This window comes from Astatotilapia calliptera, chromosome 16 (genome assembly GCF_900246225.1).
Source record: "Astatotilapia calliptera chromosome 16, fAstCal1.2, whole genome shotgun sequence".
Classification (NCBI taxonomy): domain Eukaryota; kingdom Metazoa; phylum Chordata; class Actinopteri; order Cichliformes; family Cichlidae; genus Astatotilapia; species Astatotilapia calliptera.
This window is the reverse complement of record NC_039317.1, coordinates 2,424,508-2,441,089: the sequence shown is the minus strand read 5'-3', so window position 1 is coordinate 2,441,089 and position 16,582 is coordinate 2,424,508. Positions and strand designations below refer to the sequence as shown.

General features: G+C 44.9%; 1 protein-coding gene across 1 annotated transcript; it reads right to left on the bottom strand.

Annotated features, from left to right (window-relative positions):
* Positions 1-460: 460 nt before the first annotated feature.
* LOC113008495 (trace amine-associated receptor 13c-like) lies at positions 461-1,605 on the bottom strand. Its single transcript, XM_026145948.1, has 2 exons — positions 1,442-1,605; positions 461-1,277 (listed from the first exon to the last, which is right to left on the bottom strand). Exons 1-2 carry the CDS (start codon positions 1,603-1,605, stop codon positions 461-463), a joined length of 981 nt encoding a protein of 326 aa, XP_026001733.1.
* Between the last annotated feature and the right edge of the window lie 14,977 nt (positions 1,606-16,582).

Here is a 16,582-nt window from a genome sequence, read left to right as displayed (position 1 = left end):
TTCTTTACAAATCCTACCATGTGGATTCATGGATTTTTTTTTCACATTCTGTCTCTCACGGTTGAAGTGTACCTCTGGTGCAAATTACTGACCTCTGTCATCATTTTAGGTGGGGGAACTTGCACAATCGGTGGCTGACTAAATACTTTTTTGCCCCACTGTATGTATTTATTTACTAAGACCAACATTTTTTGTCTCATCTGTAGGCTGCAGATAAATTAGAGTACCATGTACAATTCTCAGAAATTGTTTGTGCATTCCAATTTAATTTTGATGGATTTACAATCATTTAAATTATGGACAAAACACAGAATTTTGTCATTGTGGACCAGAGGACTAGTACATTAATAATGGAAACAATGTAAACAAATCCATTTTATCAGACTTCTGGAATTGTACTTAGTGTAAATTAATCATAATTTATCTTTTTTCACCGTGTCAGTGATAACATCACTTTTCCCTATAGTATACTGGCCTCACTGGAGCCATGCCTAAATATCTTAAATGTCACAATGAGCTTGATAGATTTCAGAAACCAGGGGTAGCAAAAAGTGTAGATTAATGGGTTCAGACAAGAGTTAAAATAGAACAGCAAGCGCTCAAAAGGTACAGATCTAATATCAAAGAAACTATTCTGGCCTACCATTGAGGAACAGAAAAATGGGAAAAGACATATCAGAAAGGCAATAACAAGTACACCGAGAGTCCTGGCAGCTTTCAGCTCAGATTTCTTAGCATGCACCGTCTCTGACCCCTGGAGTCTGAGAGCAGTGATATGAGAGCGCATTGCCCGAGCCTGAGACACAGCCACCGCAAATACTCTTAGATACAGAACTATGATGACAATCACAGGGCCGACAAAGGTCAAAACAAAGTCAAAAATTCCCACAAAGTAATCAATGACAACTACACAATCACCAGAACAAGAATTATACCTCCCTGGCTGCTTCAAATTATCCTTCATGATAAGACTGTTATACAGAATTGAACAAGCCCAGCAAGTACAAATAGAGACTGAGACTCTTTTTATAGTGATTTTGGTGGGATAATGCAGAGGGTCACAAATGGCTACATAGCGGTCAGCTGATATGAGTACCATAGTTCCTACTGAAGCAGAAGTAGCAATGTAATCTAAACTGCTATACAGAGCACACATGTGGTCACCAAGAAACCAGCAGCCATCTAGGAGGCTAATCTGACAAGCCATGATGAGGCCCACGAAGAAATCTGAGATGGCCAGAGAGAGGAGGAGGAGGTTGGTTGGGGTGTGCAGCTGCCTGGATTAAAATAAAGCATTACATTGGTAATAGCATCGCTAGTATAACAGTTAAAACATTAGAACTATGAGGAAAAGACAAAAGCATCATATAAAAAGAAACTTCACAAGCAAAAATGATTTTTTAACACTAAAAAAAAGTCTCTAATTTAAATATGTCAGTACTTGAAGTGAGCGATGGAGATGATCACAAGCAGGTTCAGAATTGTAGTAAGCACAGAGATGGAAGACAGTGGAGTGTAAATAAACACAGCCTCAATTTGTGAATGCTTTTGCCGCACACAAGAGGAGTTGAATAGTTGTGGAAAGCAGAGTTCAGTTTCTTCCATTGTTAGAGAAAGACAGCAGTGGCTGTTCAGCACAAACAGCTTTGTGACTGAGCCCCTTTTTTGTATCACCACCCTTCCTCCCACAATTGCCTTCTGACGTAACTCATTCTCTGATATTTTTTCCCTCTGCGAATAAGTCAAAATGTGATGTTAATAATATAAAGTACAAGAAAACCAAGACAAGTGAGGCTCTTGAGCACAAACAGCTTCGTGACCGAGCCCCTTTTTTCTCCTGTGCATCACACTAATGTCCGTCCTCCTATTTTTCCCATCTGACCTCATTCATTTTTGGATGTCGTGATTGCATAACATGGAACTGCTTATTTTTAAACTGGATCAAAAATGGCATTTTAATTGATTCATAAACCTTACCTGTCCAGGAAAACCTTGAGAAACACAAAAAGAGCCCAAGGTCTTAAGCTGGAACATTCCTCAGAAAAGCACCACACTTCAGCAAATAGAACAGGATAGATCTGCTATCAATATCCTGGTGCTAGACACCACATGGATCCCAATGGTCACGTGTCACTGAATGTCAGATCACAGCTACTTTGGAGGACCTTCATGATAATTAGTCAGGGTGTGCGGCTGGAATTTTCTATCAGGCTCCTAAGTGCGCAGTGGAGGATGAGAGGAAACTGCAGCGGGTGGTGAGGGCAGCAGAGCGGCCAATCGGCACTTCACTAACCCCCCTCAGAGACATCTATAGTGGCAGACTTCAGCAGGAAGCCAGCATCATCATCAAAGACCCCTCGCACCCTGGACACTCACTTTCCCCCCTTCCCTCTCGTAAACGCTACAGGTCCAACAGGTCAAAGACTCAACAGAAGCTTCTACCCACAGGCTGTCAGACATGCCCTACCTGCACCCTGATTGGATGATAACTGCACTGCCAACACTCATGGACATTACACCTTATTTATGAATCGGATTTCTATTTATACTTCAATGCAACCAACATTCCTACCTCTTTAAACTGTTTTTATTATAACCTTATTTAGTATAGTCCCAACAGCACCCCCCCCCCCCCCCCACTCAATGTGCAATATCACTGATCACACTGCACCTCTCAATGCACCTGCTCCTCAGATGGCATGTATGTGTATGTATATATATGTAAGTGTTTATGTGGAAATATGTGTGTATGTATGTACACAGACATACATGTGTATATATACATATATGTATGTATGTATGTGTGTGTATGTTTGTATGGGTGTATCCGTATGTTTGCAGGTGTATGTATAACTTGTACATATCTTTCTTCAGTAAATGTAAATTTGTTTGTTATTGTGTAAATACTTAAGCTATTGTGTACTTCACACACATGGAGAAATGCCAAATAGCCTTTCATTGTTCTTGTAACAGTGACAATAAAAGTTATTCTATTCTGTTCTATTCTATTCACTACCTAGCTAACTCCGCTGTCCTCTCTCCTCAGTGTGACTGCTTAACTGCCACGGTCCAGTCTGCATCTCTGGCCCAATTCCCCCTTTTAAATCCATGTCTACCTAGCCTGTAAACTAGGCCTTGCAACGTCATGTTCTGTGTTTTGTTGCCTTTGTCCCTGTCACACTTTGAAGTTTTGAGTTTAACAAATAAACAATGTAAAACATTTCGCTGTCACTGCTCTGGGTTCCTGCACTTGAGTCAGTTCAATTTTATTTTATTTACATATCGCAAACTCACAGCAGCAATCACCTTAAGGTGCTTTATATTGGTGAGAGAAGGAAGACAGGATAAAGACATGCTGTGGAAGAGAGACAGAGGTTAATGATAAGTGTGATTCAGTGCAGAGAGGTCTGTTAACACAAAGTGAGAAAAGAAGAACTACTCAATGCATCATGGGAATCCCCGGCAGCCTACACCTATTGCAGCATAACTAAGGGAGGATTCAGGGTCACCTGGTCCAGCCCTAACTATATGCTTTAGCAAAAAGGAAAGTTTGAAGCCTAATCTTGAAAGTAGAGATAGTGTCTGTCTCCTGAATCCAAACTGGAAGCTGGTTCCACAGAAGAGGTGTCATGGTCCTGGGTCGTGTGACCCAGTGTGTTATGTTTAGCCTATTTTGATGTTTATTGTTTGTTTAGGTTCTTTAAGGTAGTCCAGCCATTTGTATATATTACCCTTGCATTAAGTCTCCCTTGCCCTTCGTGTGTTTATGTCTGTGTGTCTTGTACTGTCAAGTTCATGCTGTCAGCTATGTCATCTCCCCTGTACTAAGTTTCCCTGGGTCATGAGTCCTGTCTGCGTGGTTATGTTTAGTTCTTGTCGTGTCTAATTTCCATGTTTCCTGTTTTACTTTGTAAGTCTGTATTCATTGTCAGTGTATTCAGTTGCACCCTCCTGTCCTGTCGTTAGGTTCATGTGTGTCAGCTGTGATCCCATGTGTGGCCACTTCCCCTGATCATCCCTCATGTGTATTTAGTCTCTGTGTTTCATGTAGTCTGCGTCGCGTCGTCTGTGTTATCTCCTCTACCCCTTGTCATAGTTCCCCAGCCTTAACTAGTCCTAGTTTGTACTTTGTTTAGCCATAGTTTTCCCAGTCTATGTTCAGGTTTTCCCTCAGTTGCTTTGCTGCCTTGTTCCTTAAGTTTTCGGCCCTAAATAAAGGCTCGCCTTCTGTTAAGTCCGGTTTTGTGTCCTCACCTCTGTTTGCTCTTGGGTCCTCCACTCACTCCACACGGTCTGCCCCGGCGGTCCGTGACAAGAGGGGCCTGAAAACTGAAGGCTCTCCCTCCCATTCTACTTTTAAATACTCTAGGAACAACAAGTAGGCCTGCAGAGCGAGAGCGAAGTGCTCTAATAGGGTGATATGGTACTACAAGGTCATTAAGATAAGATCGGGCCTGATTATTTAAGACCTTGTATGTGAGGAGCAGGATTTTGAATTTAATTCTGGTCCAATCTTTGGTACTGAGCTTTTGGTCCTGGGACATCAGATGCTTTTTTGTTGTTAACATAAAAGTTACTTTTATACAATACAATTTTATTTATATAGCACATTTAAAACCAAAGGCATACCCAAGTGTTTCACAATAATCCAACAAGACATTGTTATAAAACATTAACAAAGTACAAAAAGCAAACACTACTACTGTCACGGCGAGTGGAGTGAGCCGTGTGGAGATGATAAAGGAGGATCCAATTGCAGGCACTTGTAAAGGTGTGACGGTGGTTTATTTAATACACATCACAGGGAAAAAATGGCAAACAAAGACAAACTAAACTATACTGGACACAACTAAACCACAGAGCATGAACCTGAACGAGAATGAGAACGAGTAGAGGAGAATGACGATGGACAGCAGGGAGAACACACGGGTGAGACATGGTGAACACACAGACAGACCAGCAACTACAATAACAGAAGACACGACTTAAATACACACAGAGAAACACAGGGAGATTACACACAGGTGGTGGACACAGCTGGGAGCAATTAACGAGACGAGACAAGAGGTAAAATTGAACACATTCACAAGAGACGCAGACAACAGGAAACAAGACCTCACTACACAAAGACGCAGACTTGACACTGAGAGACAGACTGAATATAACACATGGAACCTAAATGCTAAACATGAGACAAAAATCCTGAAACACACATAAACAGAAACATGGAACTCTAATAATAATCTATCATCATCATAATCATCACCACCACCACCAGTATACAGGAATAATCCATTATTCAAAGCCAAAACATAACAACTCCAAAATGCTGAGTCGAACCAACCCAGAACCGTGACAGCTACTAATACTAACAGATGGGAAGCACTAATTAAACCAGGAGTATAGGCTAAATAAAATAGATGTCAGGCCACGGGTAAGAGAGAGAGACAATTCATAAATATAAAATAATATCTACAAAAATCAGCAATAATGCAGTAAAAAGTCAAAATGTAGTAAGAAGGTTCAAATGTAAAAAGGTTCAAATAGATGAAATAAGGGCACTAGTTAGTGGGATATTAAAGAAATTAAATAAGTATGTTTTCAACCGTGTTATGAAAGATTGAATAGAGTCCGAGGCACGAATAGTAACAGGAAGACTATTCCAGAGGTTCAGTGCAGCTGAGACAACAGCACAATCCCCCTTGGTCTTCAGGTGGGACCTAGGTTGGACCAAAAGTAATTGACCAGATGATCTTAACCCTCTGGGGTCCAGGGTATAATTGGCCGTTTTTCACTACTTTTGATTTTGCCTCTATATTACACCTTTAAAAACCGCTTATCTCGCCTTGTTTGGTATCATTATTTTCAGCATAACCTCAAATATCTGAAATTTGAGTTATTTTTTCATTTTGCCATACTATATTAGCACAATTGATCTAAATCGAGACAAAAAATTCAAAAAAACATGTTTAACGAATCATTTTCATAACTTGAAATGCAAATAGAAATTGTACATTTCTAAAAATTATACACAAGTTTTGCGAACAACAAAGTTATATGGTACTATTTACCTAAAAATACAGCCAAGCCCTCAGGCGTTTTTTATATAACAATTTAAAACTATTTACTGAACAATCAGGTGTGCTGCATCAAATAAGAAGGCACAAAAATTATTTGTGCCAGTCCAAAAAAATAGTTTGTGTCCAATATAATACAGAGGAGAACAGCACAGTCCTAAACCCTGCAGGTCTGACAACAAGAGGTGTGTCAGTCCAGTTTTCCATGTGGGGACAGCGTTTACACTGGAATTTGCCTTTGATGGCTTTTTTGGAGCAATTCAGCAGTATAACTGACACACAATAACTACACAACACACTAACTACAGCCTCTAAACACGCTAAACATCACTAATGTCTCACATATGAAAACTCACTCTCTGTCTTTCTTTCCCTTGCCCGCTTTCCGTCGCAGGTGTCGCTCCTAAAACTGCCCCTTCTCCCTAAACAACCAAGTGCCACATGTTGCCATATCAGTTTTTGATTGGCTGACAAGGTAAACTTTAACACCAATAGGGAAAGGGTGTTTTTTCTTTTTCTTTTTTCAACCATAAGTGGAGAGTGTTTGCTAGCGCTGTCCGTAGAAAACGCCGTTTTTACAGTTCTTCCCGCTGTAAACACAACTGTTTTCTTCAGAATGAAACACTGCGTGTATCTTTTTTATCATAACTCTGGTATTACGTGGCCCATCAACACAATTCAAGAACTGGTATATAGTTTGAATTCCGCACTTTTGATCCAGGTTGAAATGGAGACTCTGAGTCGCTGCATCTTGTAGCTGTGTCGTCTTAAATTGGTCTTGTGATTTTGACACGCCGGCGCGTCCGTTGACCCCAGAGGGTTAAGGCTCGATGAGGAGTATACAAGCTAAGAAGGTTAGCAAGATAGCTAGGCGCAACGTTATTTATAATTTTAAAAGTAAGCAACAAGATTTTAAAATCAACACGATATTTGATGGGTAGCCAAAGTCAACAAGAACTGGAGTAATGGAAGCAAATTTTCCAGTTCCAGTTAGGAGACGAGCTGCAGCATTTTGAGCAAGCTAAAGTCTATGGAAATGGACGTATTGGCCAAAGTAAAGGGAATTGCAGTATTCTAATGTGGAAGTCACTAAAGCATGGATACGTTTTTCAAGGTCATTGTGCTGTATAAAATGTTTGGCTTTAGAGATTGTGCAATTGAAAAGCCAGATTTGACTACTGAGGACACTTGTTTAACAAGCTTAAATGAACAGTCCAGGAAAACACCTAGATTGCTTACAGTGTCAGAGAAGAAGCTAGCAAGGGGGACAAATAGAATGGCTAACTAGTCCCGAGGGATATGCCTATCAAACACTACAATCTCAGTTTTGTTTTCATTCAAAATAACAGCAATCTAACAAGCATTCCAATGAAGATGACAAATCATGAATCAATTGAAAGAAAATTCTAATGTCATCAGCATAACAGTGGTAAGAGGTTTTATCCATCCATCCATCCATCTTCATCCGCTTATCCGAGGCTGGGTCGCGGGGGCAGCAGCCTAAGCAAAGAGGCCCAGACCTCCCTCTCCCCAGCCACCTCCTCCAGCTTATCCGCGGGAACACCAAGGCGTTCCCAGGCTAGCCGAGAGATATAATCTCTCCAGCGTGTCCTGGGTCTGCCCCGGGGCCTCCTCCCGGTGGGACATGCCTGGAACCACCTCACCCAGGAGGCGCCCAGGGGGCATCCTTGTCAGATGCCCGAACCACCTCAGCTGGCTCCTTTCGATGTGGAGCAGCAGCGGCTCTACTCTGAGCCCCTCCCGGATGGCCGAACTTCTCACCCTATCTCTAAGGGAGAGGCCAGCCACCCTTCGGAGGAAGCTCATTTCTGCCGCTTGTATCCGCGATCTCGTTCTACCCACAGCTCGTGGCCATAGGTGAGGGTAGGGACGTAGATCGACCGGTAAATTGAGAGCTTCGCTTTTACACTCCCTTACGCTCTCTCTTCACCACGACGGACCGGTGCAGCGTCCGCATTACTGCAGCTGCAGCCCCAATCCGTCTGTCGATCTCCGGCTTCCTTCTCCCATCACTCGCGAACAAGACCCAGAGATACTTCAACTCCTCCACTTGGGGCAGGAACTCATCCCCGACCCGGAGTGGACACTCCACCCTTTTCCGGCTGAGAACCATGGCCTCAGATTTGGAGGTGCTGATCCTCATTCCCGCTGCTTCACACTCGGCTGCGAACCGCTCCAGTGCGAGCTGGAGGCCCTCACCCGATGAAGCCAACAGAACCACATCATCCGCAAAAATCAGAGATGAGATTCTGAGGCCACCAAAGCGAAAGCCCTCCGCCACTTGGCTGCGCCTAGAAATCCTGTCCATAAAAATTATGGACAGAACCGGAGACAAAAGGCAGCCCTGGCGGAGCCCATCACCCACCGGGAACGAGTCCGACTTATTGCCGGCAATGCAAACCAAGCTCTTGCAACGGTTGTATAGGGATCGAATGGCCCGTAGCAATGGGCCAGACACCCCGTACTCCCGCAACACCTCCCACAGGACACCCCAAGGGACACGGTCGAATGCCTTCTCCAAGTCCACAAAACACATGTAGTGTTACGTGTCTGCAGGCTGTATGTTTTCTTTCCCTCTCCTTTTGTTTGCCGTTCCCTTAGGTCGCAGACTGCAGGCTGATGTCAATCTGGGGATGTCCAACTAATTAGAGGAGCGAGACCCTGATTGGACAATCCAGGAGTGCACACCTTGATAAAGAGACTCACCTGTGGCTGGGCGTAGCTCTCTTCCCTCCTTTGAATTGTTTGGCACATGTGTGACGGTTCGCTGCTGTCTTTCTTTTGTTTGATAATTGTGGTGGGAGTAAAGTGGACTAGGTAAGTTTGGGGACCCCATACACTTACTCACATAGAGTCTTTTTGTTAGAAACACTAGGTAAGTAGGTTGATGCCACCCATGTAATTTTGAGCTTGTTTTGAGTTGAGGTTTAGGGTCTTTCCCTCGTTTGTTGCTTTTCTAGGATAATAGCTCAGCTAAGTTTTGGTTTTGTCTTTTTGGTGTTTTTTTTTGGCACAACCTAACTGTCCCTTTCTCCCCCACATTTGTTGTTTGAATCTGGGTTATTTATTTTGTGAGAGTGCTGTCATTAAACTTTTTTTCATAACACCTGTACCGAGTTTCTGGAGTTGTTGTGTTATCCCCCCCTGCTTTCGAGGAGACGTAACACAAGTGGCGGCTCGTCCGGGATCTATTTTCCAGAGCTATAGACAACGCTGGTGCTTGGTACAATGTTACTGCCTTGTATTTAAATATGGATTTCGACTTAGAAGATTTCATTCGTGCTCCGAGACCTGAGAAGTTTGAGTTATGTCGTAAACATGACTTATTGAGTATTGCGGCACACTTTGATATTCCAGTAAAGAAATATAGTGCGAAAAAGGAAATTAAGGGTATTATCTTACAACGTTTAGTTGAGTTGAAAATCTTGCCTGGTTCTGATGTATGTGATGGTAATGTTCTTTCTGTTGAGCAAGGTGTCAAACCTCTGAACGAGGATGTTGGTGCTATAGCTACTCCCCCCAAAGTCCAGGTGGAGCCTAAGGTGCCTCCTACTCTACCTCGTTTCGATCCTTTGTCCTCAGTGGGTCAAACAGACATGCTAGACTTAAGGTGCGTCTAGCTCGCCTTCGGCTGGAGGCGCAGGAAAGGGAGCAAACACGTAAGGCCGAGCTTGACCTCAAACTTTGGATACATCAGCTAGAAATTGGAGCTGAGAAGGAGGTAAAGTTAAAACAGCTAGAAGTGGAAGCTATGAGATTTACACAAGGCCTGTTTTCTCCCAGCTCACCGGTTACTTCAGATCCTTTGCATTCATCTGGCAGCACCTGTAGGTTTGATGTGCGCAATAATATTGCTTTGGTGCCAACATTTAGAGAGACCGAAGTTGATTCCTACTTTAATGCTTTTGAAAGGATTGCAACAGCATTAGAATGGCCAAATGAAATGTGGGCTGTGCTGCTGCAATGCAAGCTAGTGGGCAAAGCACAGGAGGTTGTGTCATCTCTCTCTATCGAAAACAGCATGAAATACGATGTACTGAAAGAGTCCATCCTTCATGCTTATGAGCTTGTACCTGAGGCATACCAACAAAAATTCAGGAATCACAAGAAGTCTAATGGTCACACATATGTAGAGTTTGCGCGTGAGAAAGCCGTTCTTTTCGATAAGTGGTGCACAGCAAGTGAAGTGAAGAAAGAGTTTGAAGCGCTTCGTCAGTTAGTCCTGTTGGAAGATTTTAAGAATCTATTACCAGAGAAGCTTGTAATGTTTTTAAATGAGCAAAAGGTTGCCTCACTGTCAAAAGCAGCCGTTTTGGCTGATGAGTTCACTTTGACTCACAAAAATGTGTTTGCATCACCCCCTCGTTCAGATAAAGTGTTGATCACACGCTCACCGAAGCCTAATCGTGGTCAGCCTGAAGCCAGAGCTAAGTAACAATTTCTCTCTCGTGAGGTATGTGAATGCTTCTATTGCCACAAAAAAGGTCATGCCATTGCTGATTGCCCTGCACTAAAAAATAAGACTACAACACCACAACCCAAGGGCATGGGTTTGATTAAAAACATGTCGCCTCCCAGAGACCAAACATCTCAGAGTGAAATAGACCCTTGTTTCAAACCTTTTATCACACAGGGTTGTGTTTCTTTGACGGGTGGTACTGTTGATGACCAGTCTGTAACAATGCTGCGAGACACGGGTGGTTCGCAGTCCATCATTCGAGAGGGTATTTTGCCTTTGTCTGTTGAGTCATCCTGTCGGTCAAGTGTTGTGGTCCAGGGTATCGGAATGACTTTTGTGTCTGCACCTTTGCACAATGTTCATATCACTTCCTCTGTGTTCAGTGGAGTTGGTAAGGTCGCTGTCCTCCCCTCGCTGCCAATAAAAGGGGTTGATTTCATCCTCGGGAATGATTTAGCAGGTGGAAAAGTCATGCCTGTCCCTGAGATGCTGGATGAGCCTGAAACAGGCTTGGAAGTTAAACAGCAAGAATATGCTAACATTTTTCCTGCTTGTGTGGTAACTAGATCTCAATCCAGGAAGAATGACTTTGACTGGTCTGACTCTCTCCTCGTTATGACAGAAGGACCTGATAGTGTTGAACCTGAAGCTATGCTTAAAGATGAGTCTAGAAAGATGTTTTCTCTTACTGACGCAGACATAAAACTGCCTGCTTCTAGAGAGGAATTTATTGTTGCACAGCATGAAGATGACTCTCTTCTGAAATGCCGTACTTCTGTACTTACCCAGGAGGAAGCTAAGGTAAAGAAGGTAGCGTACATTGTTGATGAGGGTCTCCTTCTACGTCGCTGGGCTGGTGGAAACTTAGATGACTGGCATACAGTTTATCAAGTTGTTGTGCCAAAGGTTTTCCGCTTGCAAGTCCTAGCGTTAGCACATGATCACCCACTTTCCGGACACCTTGGCATAAATAAAACGTATCATAAGGTCCTCAAACATTTTTTTTTGGCCAGGACTCAAGTCTGATGTTGTACGTTACTGTCGTACCTGCCATGTTTGCCAAGTTGTGGGCAAGCCAAATCAAGTTATCCCACCTGCACCCCTGTCACCAATTCCAGTGATGGGTGAACCATTTAGCAGGGTTATTGTTGACTGTGTACGGCCTTTACCAAAATCAAAGTCAGGGCACCAATACATTCTAACAATGATGTGTGCTTCTACTAGGTTTCCTGAAGCAGTGCCCTTGTGAAGAATCACCCCTCCTGTAATCAGTAAAGCTCTGGTCGGTTTCTTCTCTGTGTTTGGTCTTCCAAAGGTAGTCCAGACTGATCAGGGAACCAACTTTAAGTCTAGGACCTTTGCTCAGGCCTTGAAGGCATTAGGAGTGGAACACATTACATCAAGTCCCTACCATCCTGAAAGTCAGGGAGCGCTTGAAAGATTTCACCAGACATTAAAGTCTATGCTCCGCAAATGCTGTCTGGAGACTGGAAAGAAGTGGGATGAGGGTATCCCATTCTTATTGTTCGCTGCTCGTGAAACAGTGCAGGAGTCCCTAGGCTTTAGTCCTGCACAGCTTGTATTTGGACATGAAGTTAGAGGACCATTGCATATCCTTAAATAACAGCTAGTTGTTCCAACTAAAACATTGAAGAGCATCCCTGAGTACGTGGCTAAAATTAGAAAGTGCCTTAAATCAGCTTGCGCTATTGCCAGGGACACCTTAACTGCTAGGCAGATAAGGATGAAAAAACACTATGATCGGAGAGCAGTTGCTCGTCAGTTTAAACCTGGTGATCAGGTTCTAGTTTTGCTCCCCATCCTGGGTTCTTCTCTGAGAACAAAGTTTTCGGGACCATATGTTGTGGAAAAGAAACTTAGTGAGACCAATTATGTTGTTCAAACACCTGATCGTCGTCACAAGACCAGAGTATGCCATGTTAACATGATGAAACATTATCTTACGAGAGAGAATGAAGATGATCCCCTCACTCCACACAAGGTTACATCTAGCTCTCCAGTAGCATGCGTAACTTCAGAGGTAGCCAATGAAAGCAGTGAGGAGGATGCGATCTGGCGCAAAGATGCGTCACAGGGTACGAGACTAAGTAATGGTGAGATTCTGTCTGACTTGCCCCACTATTTGTCTCACCTGTCACTTGATCAGGCTGAAGACATTCAGAACCTGATTGTGTCGTTCCGGTGTATGTTTGGGGATATTCCTACCCAGACGAGTTTGATATCCCATGACATTGTTCTTACCAATCCTGCACCGGTTAAACAGCATGCATACAGAGTCAATCCCATCAAAAGGGAGGCTATGAAAAAGGAAGTAGAGTATCTAATTAAGAATGGACTTGCCATACCCAGTTGCAGCCCCTGGAGTTCCCCTTGTTTGTTGGATATTAAAGCTGATGGGAGTCCACGGTTCTGTACGGACTTCCACAGAGTGAATGCTGTGACAGTTCCTGACGCATACCCCTTGCCCCTCATCAATGATTGCATTGATGACATCGGACCTGCCACATTTGTTACTAAGCTGGATATGTTGAAAGGTTACTGGCAGATTCCTTTAACCAAAAGTGCGTCAGAGATATCCGCTTTTCTAACTCCAGACAGTTTCCTCCAGTACACAGTCATGCCATTTGGGTTATGTAATGCGCTAGCTACATTTCAGAGGCTATTGAACAAAGTACTGGGCGACGTTCCAAACTGCCGGGTGTATCTGGACGACATAGTTGTGTATTCCAGTGAATGGGCAGAGCATCTTACTACTTTGTCAGCTGTGTTTGACCGTCTCTCAGCTGCCTCGCTGACTTTGAACCTTGCCAAGTGTGAGTTTGGTAAAAGCACCATTCTCTATCTAGGCCAACAAGTTGGCGGAGGAAAGGTATGCCCAGTGGATGCAAAGATTCATGCCATTTCAACCTTTCCAGTTCTATCTACAAGAAGGGAGCTACGTCGTTTTCTTGGAATGGCTGGATATTATCGCCGGTTCTGTAAGAACTTCTCAACAGTAGCTGCCCCGTTGACTGCCTTGACCAGTCCATCAGTTCCATTTTCCTGGTCTAATGAATGCCAACATGCCTTTGAGAATCTTAAAGGATTGCTTTCATGTTCACCTGTTCTCTCCGCCCCAGACTTCAGCCGACCATTCAAGTTGGAGGTCGATGCTAGCGCCGTTGGGGTAGGTGTTGTCCTTCTACAGGAAGATCAGGATGGACTCGATCACCCTGTGTGCTACTTCTCAAAGAAGTTCACTCTTCCTCAGAGAAGGCATTAAACAATCGAACAAGAAACTCTTGCTGTTCTGCTGGCTCTGCAACATTTTGAGGTTTATCTTGGATTAAGTGTAGAACCCATAAAAGTCTTTACAGACCACAATCCGCTTGTTTTCCTTTCAAGGATGTACAATAACAATCATCGGCTTATGGGTTGGTCTTTAATCATTCAAGAGTATAACCTTCAAATCTGCCATAAAAAAGGGACAGACAATGTCCTGGCTGATGCACTATCCCGTGCCCTGTAGTCTGTTTAGGGTTTTTGTTTGTGTTTGAAGGATCCAAACTTTTTGTTTGGACTTGTAAGGGTGGGGGTGTTACGTGTCTGCAGGCTGCATGTTTTCTTTCCCTCTCCTTTTGTTTGCCGATCCCTTAGGTCGTAGACTGCAGGCTGATGTCAATCTGGGGATGTCCAACTAATTAGAGGAGCGAGACCCTGATTGGACAATCCAGGAGTGCACACCTTGATAAAGAGACTCACCTGTGGCTGGGCGTAGCTCTCTTCCCTCCTTTGAATTGTTTGGCACATGTGTGACGGTTCGCTGCTGTCTTTCTTTTGTTTGATAATTGTGGTGGGAGTAAAGTGGACTAGGTAAGTTTGGGGACCCCATACACTTACTCACGTAGAGTCTTTTTGTTAGAAACACTAGGTAAGTAGGTTGATGCCACCCATGTAATTTTGAGCTTGTTTTGAGTTGAGGTTTAGGGTCTTTCCCTCGTTTGTTGCTTTTCTAGGATAATAGCTCAGCTAAGTTTTGGTTTTGTCTTTTTGGTGTTTTCTTTGGCACAACCTAACTGTCCCTTTCTCCCCCACATTTGTTGTTTGAATCTGGGTTATTTATTTTGTGAGAGTGCTGTCATTAAACTTTTTTTCATAACACCTGTACAGAGTTTCCGAAGTTGTTGTGTTCTCCCCTCCTGCCCTCGAAGAGACGTAACATGTAGACTGGTTGGGCAAACTCCCATGCACCCTCAAGTATCCTCGAGAGGATAAAGAGCTGGTCCAGTGATCCGCGACCAGGACGAAAAACATTGTTCCTCCTGTACCCGAGGTTCGACTAGCGGACAAACTCTCCTTTCCAGCACCCTGGCATAGACTTTCCCAGGGAGGCTGAGGAGTGTGATCCCCCTGTAGTTGCAACACACCCTCCGGTCCCCCTTCTTAGAGATGGATACCACCACCCCGGTCTGCCAGTCCACGGGTACTGCCCCTAATCTCCATGCAACATTGCAGAGGTGTGTCAACCAGGACAGCCCTACAACGTCCAGAGCCTTCAGGAACTCGGGGCGGACCTCATCAACACCAGGGGCTCTGCCACCAAGGAGTTGTTTAACTGCCTCAGTGACCTCGCCCCCGGAAATTGGCGGGTCATTCCCCTTATCCCCAGACTCTGCTTCCTCCTCGGAAGATGTGTCAGTGGGATTAAGGAGGTCCTCAAAGTATTCCTTCCTTCTGACAATTTTCTCAGTCGACGTCAGCAGCGCTCCGCCAGCACTATACACAGTGCAGATTGAGCACCGCTTTCCCCTCCTGAGACGCCTGACGGTTTGCCAGAATCTCTTCGAGGCAGTCCGAAAGTCTTTTTCCATGGCCTCTCCGAACTCCTCCCACACCCGAGTTTTTGCTTCAGCCACTGCCCGAGCCGCATTCCGCTTGGCCTGTCGATACCTGTCGGCTGCCTCCGGAGTCCCACAGGCTAACCAAGCCCGATAGGACTCCTTCTTCAGCCTGGTGGCTCCCTTCACCTCTGGTGTCCACCATTTGGTTTGGGGATTACGACCACGGCAGGCACCAACCACCTTACGGCCGCAGCTCAATGCAGCAGCTTCGGCAATGGAGACGCTGAACATGGTCCATTCGGACTCAATGTCCCCAGTCTCCCTCGGAATGCTGTTGAAGCTCTGCCGGAGGTGTGCGTTGAAGATCTCGCGGACTGGGGCCTCTGCTAGACGTTCCCAGCACACCCTCACTACGCGTTTAGGTGCACCAGGTCTGTCCAGCATCCTCCCCCGCCACCTGATCCAACTCACCACCAGGTGGTGATCAGTTGACAGCTCAGCCCCTCTCTTTACCCAAGTGTCCAGAACATATGGTCGCAGGTCTGGTAATATGATTACAAAATCGATCATTGACCTACGGCCTAGAGCGTCCTGGTGCCACGTGGACTTATGGACACTCTTATGTTCGAACAGGGTGTTCGTTATGGCCAAACTGTGATTAGCACAGAAGTCCAATAACAAAGCACCGCTCGGGTTCAGGTCAGGGAGGCCGTTCCTCCCAATCACGCCCCTCCAGGTCTCGCTGCCGTTACCCACGTGAGCATTGAAGTCTCCTAGCAGGACAACAGAGTCTCCAGGTGGAGCACCTTCCAGCACCCCCCCCCCCCCCCCCCCCCCAGGGACTCTAAGAAGGCTGTGAACTCCGAACTGCCACTCGGCGCATAAGCGCAGATGACAGTCAGGACCCGTTCCCCGACCCTAAGGCGCAGGGAACAAACCCTCTCATCTACCGGGAAAAACCCCAATGTACCGGCAGCAAGCCGAGGGGATTTTAGAATACCCACCCCAGCCCGCCGCCTCTCACCAGGGGCAACTCCAGACTGAGACAGAGTCCAGCCCCTCTCCAGGAGACTGGTTCCAGAGCCCAAGCCATGCGTAGAGGTGAGCCCGACTATATCTAGCCGGTACCTCTCAACCTCACGCACTAAGTCAAGCTAATTCCCCACCGGGGAGGTTCCATGTCC

Bases quoted from the DNA above. Each gene is read 5' to 3' on its own strand.
- LOC113008495 (XM_026145948.1), bottom strand. From the start codon at position 1,605: ATGGAAGAAACTGAACTCTGCTTTCCACAACTATTCAACTCCTCTTGT. The intron at 1,278-1,441 runs GTACTGACATAT...ATTTTAATCCAG, and splicing joins ATCTCCATCGCTCACTTCAA to GCAGCTGCACACCCCAACCA.